Source organism: Pipra filicauda, unplaced genomic scaffold (genome assembly GCF_003945595.2).
Source record: "Pipra filicauda isolate LSUMZ 115617 unplaced genomic scaffold, ASM394559v2 scaffold331_size1881853_pilon, whole genome shotgun sequence".
NCBI lineage: Eukaryota > Metazoa > Chordata > Aves > Passeriformes > Pipridae > Pipra > Pipra filicauda.
The window spans coordinates 598,784-614,669 of record NW_024104456.1 but is presented as its reverse complement, the minus strand read 5'-3'; the positions used below and the strand labels follow the sequence as shown (position 1 = coordinate 614,669).

The window sequence follows — 15,886 nt, the reverse complement described above, 5'->3', positions numbered from 1 at the left end:
TGAGGACTGCTAAATGTTTGAGCAAAGCTCAAGTTCTCAAAACTGCCTAGTAGGTGGTATCAGCCAACAGATTGCATTTTGTGTGTAACTTCCTATAGGCTACTGGATCCTGCTAGGCATTTTTGAAGTCTGAGTATGAATTAAATTTTTGCAACTGTTAAGTGTAAAAGTGCCCTAAAGCAATAAAACTGCTTTGTTCAGGGGATTTAGTTTCCATCTGCCTTATTTTAGTTTTTACTTTGGTAGTAATACTAAAATACTGCTACAACTACTACCACCAAAATACCGCTACTGTTTGGTAGTAATAGTAGTAAACAGTTAAGAAACACCAACAAAGGTCTGGCTGGGAATCACATCGTATGTCAGGTGACATGTGATATTACTGAACAGTGTGTTCTCCACTGATGTTTGCCACACAGCCCCAAGGCAGTGATGCTGCAGCCTCTTTGTATGGCTGAGAGGCTCCATGAGCAAAGCATGTCACAGGCACAAGACAGGTTAATTCAATCACTGAAATGCTCAGCACTTAAATCTCCTGCTGAGCTCAGTGGAGTTGGCAAGTGTTCTGCTCCTAGAAAAGAAAATACCAGGGCCTAAGCATATAGGTAGAAAGCAACACCTCAATTATGTTAATGTTGCAGCATTTCTTTCCTTAAAAATTACTTAATCTAAATATTACACAACCGCTGTGGTTTAAAAAAAACTGCACAACTTTATCACTGCTTTCACGAGACTAGGTATTCCTTTCATGTTTTGACACGAACAGTAACATGACAAAGCATGCAACAAAATGGGAAGTGTTTTGGAATGAAAAGTATGCAATGAGAGGAAGTAACAGTTTTACCTTGGTGATTGTTTTTAATAGAAACTTTATTTCCTTTAAGTGCTTTAAAATCCACAGAAGCAGCTCCAGTTAAGCTGGTTCAGTTATAACATTCTTGAATGTCAGAATTCTGTACTATAACCTTAACACTGCTCCTGCAAATGCATTTATCGTCTTCTGCTGTAAAATCTGGTTTGAATTTACTGGGGCTGGGAGTGAGAGAATGGGGTGTTAACTTAAAATGTTGGCACAAGTACATTCTTCTACAACATACTTAAAAACTTACTATCCTTGTCTTTGTAGAAATAATGGAATTAAATGTTTCTGGTCATCCCAAAATCTTTAAATTTTTAACTTCTCAATTGATTGATTTCAGCTGAGCTGGGAGAGTGTGAGCACCCTGAGCACACACCAGAGCTTGTGTCTGAATTCAGGTTTGCACCAAACCAGACTGAAGCGATGGAATTTGACATTTTTCAGAAATGGAAGGAGTGCAGGTAGAGTACCTGTGTGGGAGTGGGGTCTCTAGCAACAAGTTTTCTTCTCTTCCAAAGTCAAATCCCTTCAACAGACATGAAATGATGATTATGTTTGTCAGTTGAGAAGTATTGAGCCTTCTCCTTCTCTAGAAATGGCAAGCAGTAATTTAGAGAAGGTTGGAGGGGTGAGTTTTCTTTTTTTTATTAGTTTTTCTTTAGATTATTTTGTAATAATTTAAGGAGTTAGATCTTTTTTCTTTTCTTTATGTTGGAAATAAATCTCCTCTCTCTCTCCTTCTTTATGCAAACATAAAGTTTTGTGTTCAGAGTGGTAGCAAACTTGTTTTCTTGTCTTTTGTTAATAAATATGGTGCATTTCAGTGATGCTGTGTTACCTGAACTTTCATCCTTATTGGCAATTTGAGACCTTTTTCTGTTTTCATCCCTCTGATTTATTTTCATTTGGAGGGAAGAGGGTAAAAACATAAGCTAAGCTTGAAATACCATTTAGTGTCATTAAGATTAAGGGCCCAAAGAAAAGTGTTAGGGGGAGAGAATTTTAAAGCATTTACAGTGGACACAAATTTTTTACCATGAAGTATAAATTTTATGCTCATAGGGGAAAGAGCCCGGCGCAGGCTGAATTGTGCTACTTGAACAAAGCTAAATGGCTAGAAATGTATGGTGTAGATATGCATGTAGTTAAGGTAAGATCCATGTGATATTTTATTTTATCAGCATGAGGTCCCCGCCCTGGTGTGGGTCAGTGCCTGAAGGGTGTTCTTGTTATGGTGTGGGTTGCCTGTGGTCCCTCAGAAGTACTTCCCACCTGCAACGCTCCTCCCGAGGGTGCTTCTCCAGCCATGCCCCCGCAGTGTCCCTTTCCACATGCCTTTTCCTACGACCCTCAGTTTCTTCCCGTTGTGTCTCCTTCCCCTGGCAGGTACTGCCTGCTCTTAAACACGGGGGAGCTGAGATGTGGGCTCCCCTGGCTTCAGTGTTGGTGTGGGTCCGTCTCCATGGGCCTCAGAGCTAATTGGGGCAGCACATGGCCTCCTCCCACACAGGGCACCCTACAGCCTCCTGTTGCCGGTTTGCACCCAGTACAGATGCATATTCTTCTGCTCAGTAATGTTAAAAAAATATGCAAACCCTACTGTTTAGTTTAAGACCTATGGATTTTGTGATACTACTGTATGAGATTTACACTGCTAATGGCATATTGACTATTTATTCTGTACTCGCTTGCAGGGAAGAGATGGTTGCGAATATGCTCTTGGACTGACACCAACAGGCATATTGATCTTTGAAGGAGCCAACAAAATAGGCTTATTTTTTTGGTAATCTGTTTTTGTGTTATATTCCTTTCTGTTAAAATGCTGAAATCTTTCTCCTTTTACATAATGAGATCTTGACTGTATTTTGTAATTTAGGTTGAATCTGCAAGGTTTAAAATCTGAAGGTCAAATCTGAAGATAGATTGGCCTGGTTAGAAGTACCACTCTCAAATGTGAAATAGTTGTTGAAATAAAATTCTTTTAATATTCTTTTAATTTTATTCTTTTTACTTCTTGTGTTTAGGCCTAAAATCACAAAAATGGACTTTAAAAAGAGCAAACTAACACTTGTGGTTGTAGAAGATGATGAACAGGTAACTTTTTTCCTTACTTGGGCCTGATCCAACAAAGTGTGGTGTGTGCTCAGGCTGGTAAGAACACAAGGGAGGTTCAGCACACTGTTGGCCCAGGCTGTATTTCTCCTACCAAAGACAATAACTGATATCATGCATGCCAACTTCCAAAGCTTTTGTTTCTGCATTTAGGGCAGAGAGCAAGAGCACACATTTGTTTTCCGGTTAGACAGTGCCAAAACGTGCAAACATTTGTGGAAGTGTGCAGTGGAGCACCATGCTTTCTTCAGATTGCGAGCCCCAGCAAATAGTAAATCTAGTAGATCCGACTTCATAAGGCTGGGATCACGCTTCAGATTCAGGTATTTAGAGAAGTAACAGCAATATTTATGTCTATAGAAGGAGCAAATACTGCATCCAGCAGAAGGCAGTAGTTTAATTTGTTTATTTCTGTATTTTAAGTGGGCGGACAGAATATCAAGCAACACATGGGACAAGATTACGCAGAACTAGCACATTTGAAAGAAGGCCCAGCAAGCGATATCCTTCTCGAAGGCATTCAACCTTTAAGAGTAAGTGTTTTTACGTATGTTCACTGCAGCAATCATGCGGGTGTCCCGTTAACTCATAGAAATGTCATATTACTGTCATGACATCTATACCGCAGTATAAAAAGAAAAAGATGTCAGATTGCGTAAAACATCAGAAGGTACATGGGTCTTTTTTTTTTTTTTTGTCCAAAGTTGGAGTCATTTCCATCTTCTGGTTTTAATCTCTACCTGCACTTAGTTCTTCCACCCCCATCTAAGGAGGAGGGTACCTATGGTTTCTTTTGTTGCTCCATTGAGGAGAAAAGTTGCAGCAAACCCAATAAGGGATAGCATGTAACGTTTTCTTAGCAGAACTGCATGTGTCATGGAGAGTGGAGCAGTGTCCAAAAGCCTCACTGACTCGCTTATCTAGCCAGGCAATTTTAGGGCTATCGAGCAGTCTCATTATGCAGTTGTTGCAGCTTTCCTGACTGTAATCACATATTATTCACCTATCCAGACTCTGACCTTAACTACCTTGCCCTGGGAGTTATGCTGAGATATGCTAAATTTGAATGGAATGACAAGGAATTGATTTCCCTTGTGGTTTTGTAATTTGTCCTTAGAAACTTAAACTGAGATTTTTGTTCCTTGTAGAAAAACCTAGGAAGGAGCACTTCAAGACAATCCCCTCTAAATTCTTTATTACTTGAGCCTGAAGGTGTAGTTGCTGTATGGAGCAGGGTGAGCTGATGTTTCCTTAGAATGTTTTTGCACTCCTTTGCATTCCCAGAATATGAACCACAGTTCCATGAATAATCCTTGTGGTATTATGGGGACGTGTGTTTCTCATGGACAGTGGGGTGAAAAGGGCTACAAGCATGCATGCTTTCTAGAGGCTGTTAACTCCCTCCCTGCTTCCTTCCTTAGTACATGTAAGGAGTTTTTTTAATGGAAGTGCAAATTTTTTAAATTTGTGAAATGCTGTTATGCGATACAGGAGAGTCAACTATATCATGTGCGTGATGTCATAAGTGAAAGAATGGATTCTTTTAATTTTATTCTTACAGTAACAGGATCTGTCAGACCTGCAGGTCATACCTTGTGTCTCAGTGCTTCCGTACTTATGTCTGTGAGATAGAAGGAGAAGAGAGAGAGTGTGGCTTATGCTCAATTACATTCTCTGCGCATTGCAGCCAGTGAGAACTTCTGTCATACCCAGATGATCTGCTTTCAGAGAGCTCAACAGCATGTTTGTTAAGTTAATGCAAAAATTCCCTCTAGATTATTGTCTCTCCTGCATCTCTTGGCCGTTAAGACCTGTATCTAGCTGCAGCCCACAAGGATTGGACTCTGTTCTAGCTCTGTATTTTGAGACTTCTGCAGCGTCTCATTAACTTTGTCACCCACTTTCTGCATTTAGCAAACACTTGGATTTTCAGCTATATCACTGACAGTTTTTCAGTGCTCTTGAAAATCATGCCGTTTGTCATGAAAAAGAGGTGATACGTCCCAGTTACTCAGCTGCCTTCTTCGCGGTTCTTTCCAGCCTATCTGAAGCATAAACCAAGACCTTGTTGCTCAAGATTGCTCAGTGCCTTCCCAGATTCCCAACTGATGGGCTGTTTTGGCTACCTTTTTTCCTTGTAATAAGACACAGACCATTAGCAGCTTTGTGAATACTCTGGGTTCTATAAGATATTGGCACTTTCTACAGGGGATAGTTTCTGATTTCCAAGGGACTCAGTGGTACTGACATGGTAGCTTACAGTAAGGTCAGAGAAGTAGTCTTCTGGTCGTGCAGAACATACTCTGCCAAAAGTCCTTTTGTGACATTTGGGAAGTATATGCTTGTCTGCTGTCATCTCTGAAAGGCTTTGACTCTTGCAGGACCAGAGGAAGGTTTGTGTCTGCCTCATACTTCAAGATCTTGCACAGGAATGCTAGAAAGCACAGGGCCGCACTTGCAATTCAGACACTTTTATGCAAATATGAGGATTCACTTAAGCCTAGTGTAACACTCCAATCACAAGAGCTGCAAAATGGCTGATATTTCACCTGTCTTAAGGATTTATGTTTCTTTCTTTTTAAGCAAACAATCCTGTGAAAGCAGCACAACTGTGGTAAGTGACTGCCCAAGTTCTCTTTACCTCTAAGTTGCTGTTGTTGGGCTAAAAAGATTCTGAAGATAATTTCTGCATTAGGATTTGTAGAAACAAATTTTTTGGTGTGGGATGTATTGCTTTGGCATCTCTCGTTATGCAACATCAGGTTCTTCTTGGGGACTGCTTGTGAGACTTTACGTGCTTCTATTATTTAATCTTTTTTTTTTTTTTAATTTTTATGTTTGAGATCATACTAAAATGAAACATATTTCCTTTTTTTCACTGCTATTGTGTTAGCTTATCAAGCATTATTTTTTCCCATTTTTAAAATGTAAAGTGAAGAAAAAAATTTCACACCCCTCTTTCACATACTAACTGCTGTGGTGTATATCCTGAATAAAATATTAATGTCCTTAAGAATATGAATTCTGCTTCGCTGTAATACTTCCCTGAAGAGTAGAACCCTGAACTATAAAAAATTGTGACATAGATGTACTGTTTACATAAAAGCTAATTTTTTTCTCCCTTAGTGCTAAAAATACTCCTGAAGTCCATAACTATCAGGTAAGAGCATAACAATTGTAGAATAAAATATTGTCATTTTCATATTTAGTGGTAAATATTTTTCCTCTTTTTACTTAGTACATCTGTTCTTCTCCCCTTTCCTTACTCTGGGGTGAGATTTTCTGAGGTGGTTCAGAAATAAACAGCATCACATTCAGGTTAAGGGAAAAGCAGAGGGACTTCCTCTCTTTCTTCCCCTCTGTTCTTGGATGCTCTGGAAGCTGAGTACACTCCATTTGCCACCCTCTTTCCCTTCCCTTTCTGTGAAGGTTAAATCCTTTGGGACTGTGAATATGATGGGCCCCGGGAGACTGCTCTGTGAGCAAGCTTTCGTCTAGAGCGGCCTCTCACATTGGATGATCCGTGACAATTTCAAAGTTGCAATTATCTTCCTCATACAGAGAGGGAGTTCATTGCTGGTCAAATGTTTGTTGGGGTTTTTTTTTATACACTTCAGGGAAAACCTTGCCTGGTTTTCATCTGTGATACTGGCAGTCAGTGGTACTGAGAAAGAAAGCTGTGCTCTCTTCCAAGCTGTGTATGTGCATGAGAACTTAGTCTTAACACATTTTATTAAAACCTTCACTAGTGATTTTGTTTCATTGTTTCTCCTTGAGATCTTATGGATATGAGAGGGAAATGCCATCACGAAAGATAGGTGACCTTCTAAAGACTGCTATTATAACAGTAACCTTTCCTACTCTCCACCTCTGATTAAAGTTGGCATTTTTTTGATATGCTTTCTATGAGAAGCAGTAGATGTGCCAGGTGGTCTGTCAAAAAGAAAAGCAATTTTCTTTGCGTTTTTCCATGAGTGTGTCCCAATAAGCAAGCTCATCACCAAGAGGCTTTATGTATGTGCTTAATGACGTGGGAGAAGGTCTGAAAGCGTAGGGTTTCTAGGGCTCACTGGGAGCATGTTCCTCATGGCTCCAGGAAAAGAAAAAGTTAAAGTTAATAGGGAGTTTTTATATTATTTCATTAACCAGGTTCAATGTTTTCACTTGCAGCCACAGTATCATCCTAATATACATCCTGCTCAGCCACACTGGCATCCACACACACCTGTGAATGTAAGGTAAGCAATCCTCACTTTGCAAAAGAGATGATTACTTCTTTCTTTATCTTAATCAGTATGGAGCTTTGGTGGCCATGAAAAGCACATGAAAAGCAAACAGAAGTTAGAAGTATGGGATTAAGAGACAGTATTAAATAACTTCTGTTTACGTTTTGCTATGGAATATCCTAATCTCCTTTTTTTTCTGTTTGGTTTTTAATTCAGAATTTGAAGTACAACTTCAGTGATTTTCTGTAGGGAGTATATTAAATAGGAAGATGCTCAGTAGCTTCAGTAAAACTAATTGCAAATGGATCAGTATTTATTTGTATTTAATTTCCTGAGACAAAGAAGAAACTCATTTTAGTGTAAAGTTAAGTTATGAGTAAACAGATTCTTGCAGTGCAGCACTGTTACCATGTTTTGCAGAAATGTATATGGGAAAATAACAAATACATGGAACAACTTATCAAGCACTTTACAGATAATTAGTGAAATTATAACATTGGGTTTTTGAGAACTGTTTCACAAAAATATTCCTGCATGTGCTATTGTGTTATCCTCCTTTCATGATACTTTATCTTGTAGCTAGTAATGAGAGATATTGAGTGAAAAGAAATTTTGGAAGAAATTCAGTCCAGTTAAAACCATCTTGGTGGAATGCACAGTGGAGGCACGCACCTGCCGGTGCATGGATATGTGTCTATGCATGTACACATGATAAAAATCAGCTGCTATTTTATCCTAATAGAAAGTAACACTTCTAGGTGACTCAGTTTTTTAGACAAATAATTACTGTCTTCACTGAAAAATACCAATACCCTAATCTTCATTCCTACTCATCTAAAATTTATATTCTTACACCACAATAGGTAGACTTTGTTTTTAGTGTGGGCAGGCTCTGGAGATGAGGCTGAGCTTAAAATGAATGAAAAGACAATTTGGCCCGAGTTTGAGAATGCAGGAAAAACGCAAGTGTGTTATTAGAAATACTTGCTAGGCAGAGAAGCAGACATAGGCATTGTCATCTCAAAATTCCTAGCACATAGGAAGTGGGTAATCAACTTTGCCTATATTTCAGGTTCAGAAGTCTTCCTGATTTTAGGGTTTACTTGTCCATTTTATTATGCATGATTTAAAATGTACAATTTCACATTACAGAAGAGTGGTTGCCAAGAGAGTTTAACGATTTTATAAATCATTTGAGGTTTTGCTGAAATTTTTCTGAAGATGTCATCACTTACGATACTAGTCTGTGACATTTTAATGCCAAATAGTTCACCCTGGAGCAGAGTGATATTGAAATAACACAATAATGTATTGTGTGTAGACAGCCTTCCCCTTCAGCCCCTCCACTGCCTAGACAAAGACTAAGGTCAGTAAAATATGAACAATGGCTTTTTTTACAGCAAGGCTTGTAAAGCTAAAAAAAACCCAAACAAAAACAAACAAAAGAAAATATATTTAAAAGCTCAGTCATGCAAGCTCAGTAAAAAAGGTGCTCAGAATTTTTGTCCCTGTCAGGTAGAAGCATTTAAATATGTAGTTAAAGTGGAAGTTTCAACTTACTCTAACTTGGAGTTGATGTGAAAAATTGGACATTTAACATCTTGGATAGTTTGATTTGGAAGAGATGAATCCATTCAACCATGAACTTGAGAGCAAACTACAGATGTATAAAATTCTTTCTGCTGGGCATGAAAGTCTAGAAATGGGCAGGAGCTGAAATGAAACCACCTGTGCAATATGTGTTATATATGGGGGTTTTGTTGAATAATTTGTGAAATAGTATGTGGAATTGTCTCAATCTTCTTAGTGAAATTCTTTCAGTGAAATTATTTGTTTGCAGTTAGCTTAATGTTTAGCTTTCTGAAAAAATTAATTCCCATTAACAGTCGTCATTATATATGTTAAGAATATCTCCAAAAAAGGTCAAGTCTAAAGCTTGCCTGTGTTTCTGCTACTATAAAAAATTACCAGAACTGTAGAATGGTTTGAGTTGGAAGGGACCTTACAGATCATCTAGTTCAAACCCCCTGTCATGGCAGGGACACCTTTCACTAGACCAGGTGGCCCAAAGCCCCACCAGACCTGGCCATGAATACTTCCAGGGATGGGGCATCCACAACTTCTCTGGGCAACCTGTTTCAATGCCTCACCACTCTCACAGAAAAGAATTTCTTCTGTATGTATAATTGCAACATCATTTTTGTGATAGGGGAATCTTAAATATCGTGGTTTTCTACATAGTGTTCAAAATTTCCATTTGTTTATTTATTCCCCACTCTCCAGCAATGATTCAGGAGACACTGTAGGAGAGGTTGAAGTTAGTATCTCAAAACACCAGTAAGTAATAAATAAGGAAAAAATATTTTCCTTGTAGTCCTTTTGCAAGTTTCAGTACACAGTTTGAGAGAAATACCTGTACTAACTGTAGACTGGAGGTGTTCATCTTAAGAAAATGGGCATGTGTAACTTCCAGGCTACTTCAGTGTAATAAACTGCACCAGTGCCAAAGGAATGGCAATAACTTCAGAACAGCAATTTTCATTCATAATGGGATTGCCTCTCAACTTTTTGGGCTTTAGGGTGTACTTTCATGAACTCCCCTTTTGCATGATATGTTTTACTTTACTTGATTTTTGTACTTATTTAGTTTTCCCATAGCCTCTTCTTCCCTCCCCGCCATCCCTCTGGGATTCAGGAGCATTGATGTACTATGCTTGTCTATAACATTGAAAACAGAGAGGGTTTTAAATGACTGAGCTCTGATTGAAAGCCTTTTGAAATCAGCTAAAAGATTGCCAGTTGCTTCAGTGGGTTCTACGTTGGACCTATAGGTCTCTTACCATTTCCTTCCCTTACTGATGCTGCCAGTCATTCCATGCGCATGCTTAGCACTTGCTGGATGAGCTCATGTTACTGTGTAGCACTCTTATGTTTACTTCCATTTCTCACTAACCAATAACTGTGCAAATGGTACAGGCCACCCTATCATGATGACAGGCCATATTGGAAACCCCCCACAAGTGGAGAGGACAGCAATTTACGGTATATCCAGGAACAGAACCAGAAGAATTTAGGAGTCCAAAGCATGGTGTACCAAGATAAACTCATGACGACCCTCTGAAAAACAGCCATCTTCATTTCACCTGCCATCTTAGATGATCATTGCATTCCATGGTCCTTGTCTGTCTGCACTACGTTTAAAGTGTACTGTGCATAAAGTGTGTGTCTTTGTATGTACATCCATCCTTGTTTAGTGTTCATGGACATTCTTGGGAAAAGTGTTTTCCATATCTTTGTTAAAAAAAGAAAAAAAAAAAGAAGAAAAAATCTTGAAAAACCTTTTGTGAATTCTGGTAAGAATTTCCAGTACCCTGAGACCAGAAATATTTCTGGGGATTTACATTCTACCCTGTTTTCCAAATCTGTGACCCTCTGCCTGATGTTGAAGATCAGCCATTTGTGCCTTAGTTATTTTTATTATCTTATTTCTTTTGAGTCAAATTAATAGGTGAAGTTTGAAAACCTTGATTTTAGTTGACATGCAAATAGGAATTTGGAGGGAGATAAAAAACCAGAATTCACACTGGCGATCCAAATGGCTTGAGGGCCACCAACAAAGGGAGCCTACTGAAGTAATTATAGGTTCAGATGTCATTTCCTTTTAATTTTTGTGTTCTGCAGAAAAAATAGAGGTACTTACCTAATTTTGAAAACAAGTGTAGGGAAAGAACACTGTAATAAATTTCATGGGGTGTGTGTATTTCTTTTTTTTGACTTACTGATTACATTGATAGCATTCCCCAAAACCATACCTGCTGCTATAAAGGCAAGACTGTTAAAAATGAATCCTTGCTAAAAGGGTGCTGCTGGTGTCTTCTTTTTAATATGATTATGGAAGTGAACTATACAATCACATAAAACTACCTACTGAGAACTTTTTTCTGAGTAGATTCAAAACACAGCACATAATTGGTACATTACAAGATGAGGATGATGCAGTGAAATAGCTATATTTTTTTAAAGTTAAATGTTTGCAAAGGTGAATGTACATTTTACAAACCTAGGACTTTGAATAGGATTGGCTGGTATTTTGATCACTTGCTGATTTTTTTGTTTTGTTTTGTTTAAACTGGAAATCACAGTGCCATCTTCACTCGTGCATTTGTTTTAATTAGGCCTTATATATATATGTGGTCTCTGAAGTTGTTGGAATGAATGAATCTTCATTTGGGATGTTTTTAAAATGAAGTAGTTTTTAACTTGATTTTGATAAATACACATTTATAAATGGCTATAACCATGAATTTTTTCAGAGCAAATTTGATAGTTTATAAGTTTTTGTGAAATATTTGTTTACAAATGCTACTTTTAATATTTGTTTTGATCTGTCCTGTATGTGCTAAGTACAAATAAAAAATGTCAATCTTGTTGTTCTGATTATGCTGCATTATTTATTTTTTAAAGATTTTGGGGGAAGGTGGATAAATATGATATAACTTATGCTTGTACCTGTTTTGCCCTGTATTCACTAGTGCTGTGGTGGATCAATGTTTTCAGTCTGTGGAGGAGGGGAAAACAATAAAGCAATTGTACACTGAGATGTGAAAATGCCAGAGTAAGCCTAAGGTGTGTGATCACAGAGGCTGACTTTGTTTTCCCCAGATTAGTCTTCCTCTATTTCAGCAGCATTTTGTTTGAGAAAGGAAGAAAGAGAAACTTTGTTGGAACCACTGGAACGAAAGTCTAGTGTAGCTGATGCTCTGAAAGCACTCTGGAGGAGAGTTTTTCAAATGCTCACGTTAAAGTGGAGCGTTGGTGCTTCATGATTTGTACACCTGTATTCATAATACAGTATTATTCTTGTCATATAACTTCATCATCTTCTGTGTGGTTTGTCGTCAGTGTTCCTCCTCATCATGTGTTGTTATCTGTGGTTTTTGGTTTGTTGTTGAAGGTGCACTGAACAGGGATCTGTTCCCTGACAAATTGCAAGGAAAGACAGTGCGAGGCCTAACCAGTCCTCAAGTGTTAAAATGCCTTATGCAGGATGTCTGCACATTGGTGAAGGACAGCCTGTGGGATCTGTGTGTTCTGCGTTTTGTGTGTGTTGCCTCAAGGGAAGCACTTGTCATTCTGCTTCTCTGGAGAAGGAGCTCTCACGGTCTGCAATCCCCTTTCACTTTTTTGTCCCGCATCCTCCATGCTGTCTGCAGAAATCTGTACCAGCCAAGTCACTGAGCAACCAGCTAGGTAAGAAGAGATCAATTTCTCTGTCCTTCCTTGCTCTAGTCTTAGTTGGCTTCTTGTAGCTAATGGGCTAGGATGTGGTTGGGAAGAGGGAGTGTATCTGCCTGTTTCTTCTCTAACCTCAGCATTGCTCTGCCCTGTGCAGCTTATGTCACCTGAACAGAGGTGGATATGGATGGTATTTGTCTGAACAGGGTAGTATAAAAGATTTGCTTTAAATTTTAATGCACATTGTTGGTTTTTTTCCTGAAATCAGCACACTCGTAAGTCAAAAATTGTTTTGAACAAGTAATATAGGCTTTGTGATGCTAGTATTACAATTTTGTTTTTGAAGCAGCACAAAACACTGCAGCTGAAAACCAGATTAAATGTGGAGAGGGGAGAGAGAAGAAAAGTGGACAGTGTTTGGTTAAGTCAGCTGTTAAATGTAGTGGCAACTTTTGTTTAAAATATTGGGAAAGCTTTGGCAGTATAAATCAATGCTACATCTTAAATTCGTGCTGCTCCAGGAAGCCGCTGATAGTTTATAGGCACAAACTCAATACAGAGATTTGGTAGCCCTGGTATGTGAGTGTTTATACACTGTATTGAATTATTTTAACGAAGAGTTCCTCATGAGGAAATGCTACACAATTTTTACCAAAGAGCATCTTATACAATCATTCTAAGTCAGCAAATTTTAAATGCGTTCTAAAATATACAGGGAATTTTTTTTTAAAAAAAGCCTTGTGAATTGCCTGAAGGAGGTAGCACTTTCTGAATCCACATGAAACGTGTTCTCAGGGGTACCCATTGAACTGCATGTGCAAACTTTCTCCACCCTGTTCTGAAGTGTATTCATTGTGCAAGACTGAAACCTTATTTTTACAAGTCCAGCATACACTTGGAAACTTCTGATTACAGGTGATAAACACTATCCTTGCATCAGCTTGGTGGAGGGGATGGAGGGGAAGTCTGAATACAGTGGTAGGCATTGGAGAAATTACACTGATCTGAAGTCCACCATGCAATCACTTGGGTTCTTCTATGTGTTGGAGGATTAGTTGATACATCCTGGCTGAGGGTGTCTTCTGATCATCTCTCCGCACACTTTTCTCCTCCATTTAATAAAGCTGGAAACCAGTTCTTCCCTAGCAAGACTAGGAGAGAGCTTAGCCTGGCTCTCCACTCTGAGTGTTTGTATTTACAGGGGCACTACTTTTGCTCTATAATAACTCTGTAACTCTATATGCTGTTCCCTGGGCGCTGGTGGGAGAATCGAAAAGCTGGTGAGGACACATTTGTAACACAGGCTGAAATACATCGCTCTTCAACCCCAGCCAGCCCCTGGCATGCAAACTACTGACTAATTCTGAATGCTGAAATATGATACTGAACTACAATACTGAAAGTGCTGTCACTTTCAGTATATTGTTTTAGTGTGGGCTTTTTCTTTAAACTTTCATTTTCAGCTGATGTGAGTCACAGGCAAAGTGAACAAAGGGATCAGGTTTTACAATGCATTTCTAAAGCTGGCAGCTGAGGGTTTGCACACTTAAGGGAAAGAACCAACAAGTCCTTTCAAACCCTTTTATCAGTGAACCCAGGTGCAAAATGACCAAGAGAAGGATTGTTTTCTCATATTGTGGATGGGAACAAAGCATATATGATGGCCTTGCGATGTAAAATGTAATTTTCTATTCCTTCTGGACAAGTATTGTAGAAGATATCTCTTCAGTCTGCAAGAGAGAGTGTCAGTACTTGCAAGTAATTTTGAAAATGGAACTTCAGGCGCTGGCAAGGAATGAGCTGGGGAACATTGAAGATGGCAGGGCAAAAAAGAAACTGAGTGTATCACTTGCTTCTCAGGCATCAAAGCTGGTGAGATGGAGTTCTCTGAGAGGGAGGAGGAAGACAGTTCAGCACTGCAGTCATCGGTTTTCTGAGGAGCAATCATTTCAGTTTGTGTATCAAGCAGGTAGGCTGCTGCTATCTAGCTTGACGGAGAGAAGTTTTGATGCACATCCATCTAACCTGCCACACCAGATCTCTGGAAAGACTCTTGGTGGTTTTCCTCTACTCTGCAAAGGAGAATCAAAGAAAGCATACTTGTAGGGGAAATGCTGTTATTGCAGCATTGCTAATGCAGCCAAAGAAACCAGATGGAATTAATGGACGTAAATTAGGAACTGTATTTTTTAAATTGATTTAATTGATTTAATTTTTTTAATTGATCTCAGACTTTGTGTGTTGTGCTTTGAAAAGGGTCTGATGCACCAGGACCCTGGCTTCTTTTGTTAAGACTGTGCTAGCTGTGAAACTTCTTTGAGAGCCAGCTTGAGCTAGCACTCTACACCCTAACCAAACTTGTGCTACATTGTGAAAATGGAGATTTTGAACTGTTTTAGAATAAATAATTTTTCCCGCATTACAGTCAAACTGCAAATGCTTGGAAAAACACAGTGCTCTTATGCTACTCCCAAGTTTTAGTGTCAAAGAGCCTGCAAGAAAGTCAGTCCTCCTTGCTCAGCAGGCACCAGGCACTTAGCAAGATACAGCTTTTGGACAAAACCAATCCTAGTCAAATTAGATAACAAAAAATGTATAAAAAGATGGGCCACATTTTTCTGTCTGCCTCCTGCAGTAGAAAATGCAAAGCAATGTGTGGTAGTGATGAAGACATTGTTTGGCTTCCCTTATTTTCCACCTACTGTTGTACCTTGAGCTGACTAGCCCAAGAGTCTCCCTTTCTAAGTGTATGTGCTGTTGCTCTTGTTGCCACTGCATCACAAAAAAACCCCCTAACCACCAGACAAAAACTTGATTCAGTTGAAGTTCCTCCCTTGGTATGAGTCATTTCCAGTAATAAAGCTTCTGCAGGCTGAATGCTGCTCTCAAGTACTTACTAATGACTGTTTCATGACTGTACTTTAAAACAAAATAACTTTTTTTCAGTTGATTTCATGAGTGTTAATCTGAATTTAATTGTAAAGTTCAGGTATCAAGCCTCCCTATGCAGTCCCCTGCAGATATTAGTAGCTTGCTACAGAAAATACAAGCATGTCTGTAATAACTTGAATATTGCTTTTAATTTCTGCTTGTAATATATCTTCAGTTTTGAACAGGAAGAAGAGATGCTTTTTTTTAAAAAAAATACTTTATCTCACATCCAAGTTTCCTAAAGATGGTGATTTTTTTTTTTTTCTTCAGTTGGAGTCTTGGCAGACTTGGCACGCAGATTGATGGAGATAAGAAGTTCCACCAGCCTGATATCTTAGACCCGGTGTTACTTCCTTGTTTTGTGTTTCTGAAATAATGACTTTCTCTTGACTGAGAAATAGCACTTTTAGTTTGGTGGCACCTTATCTTCCATGATTTGTTGCCTGTATTTCTTCAGAAGAAATCTAGTTTCTCTCTAGCAGAAGATGCCTTCTGAGAACTGAGGAATCTGCCAATTTAAAAT

At 38.8% G+C, this 15,886-nt stretch overlaps 1 protein-coding gene across 5 annotated transcripts in view; it reads left to right on the top strand.

Annotated features, from left to right (window-relative positions):
• The window catches only part of EPB41L4B (erythrocyte membrane protein band 4.1 like 4B), a 172,816-nt gene that overhangs the window by 74,572 nt on the left and 82,358 nt on the right, over positions 1–15,886 (top strand). For 4 of the 5 annotated variants that reach the window (XM_027715752.2, XM_039383955.1, XM_039383956.1 and 1 more), the window contains exons 7-15: positions 1,200–1,320; positions 1,922–2,009; positions 2,554–2,642; positions 2,884–2,953; positions 3,125–3,294; positions 3,395–3,504; positions 5,555–5,585; positions 6,098–6,131; positions 7,142–7,209. In XM_027715752.2, coding sequence (XP_027571553.1) covers positions 1,200–1,320; positions 1,922–2,009; positions 2,554–2,642; positions 2,884–2,953; positions 3,125–3,294; positions 3,395–3,504; positions 5,555–5,585; positions 6,098–6,131; positions 7,142–7,209 — 781 coding nt within the window. Of the gene's footprint in view, positions 1–1,199; positions 1,321–1,921; positions 2,010–2,553; positions 2,643–2,883; positions 2,954–3,124; positions 3,295–3,394; positions 3,505–5,554; positions 5,586–6,097; positions 6,132–7,141; positions 7,210–10,173; positions 11,597–15,886 lie in introns of those variants that run through there. The other variant, XM_027715759.2, reaches the window with a different exon arrangement.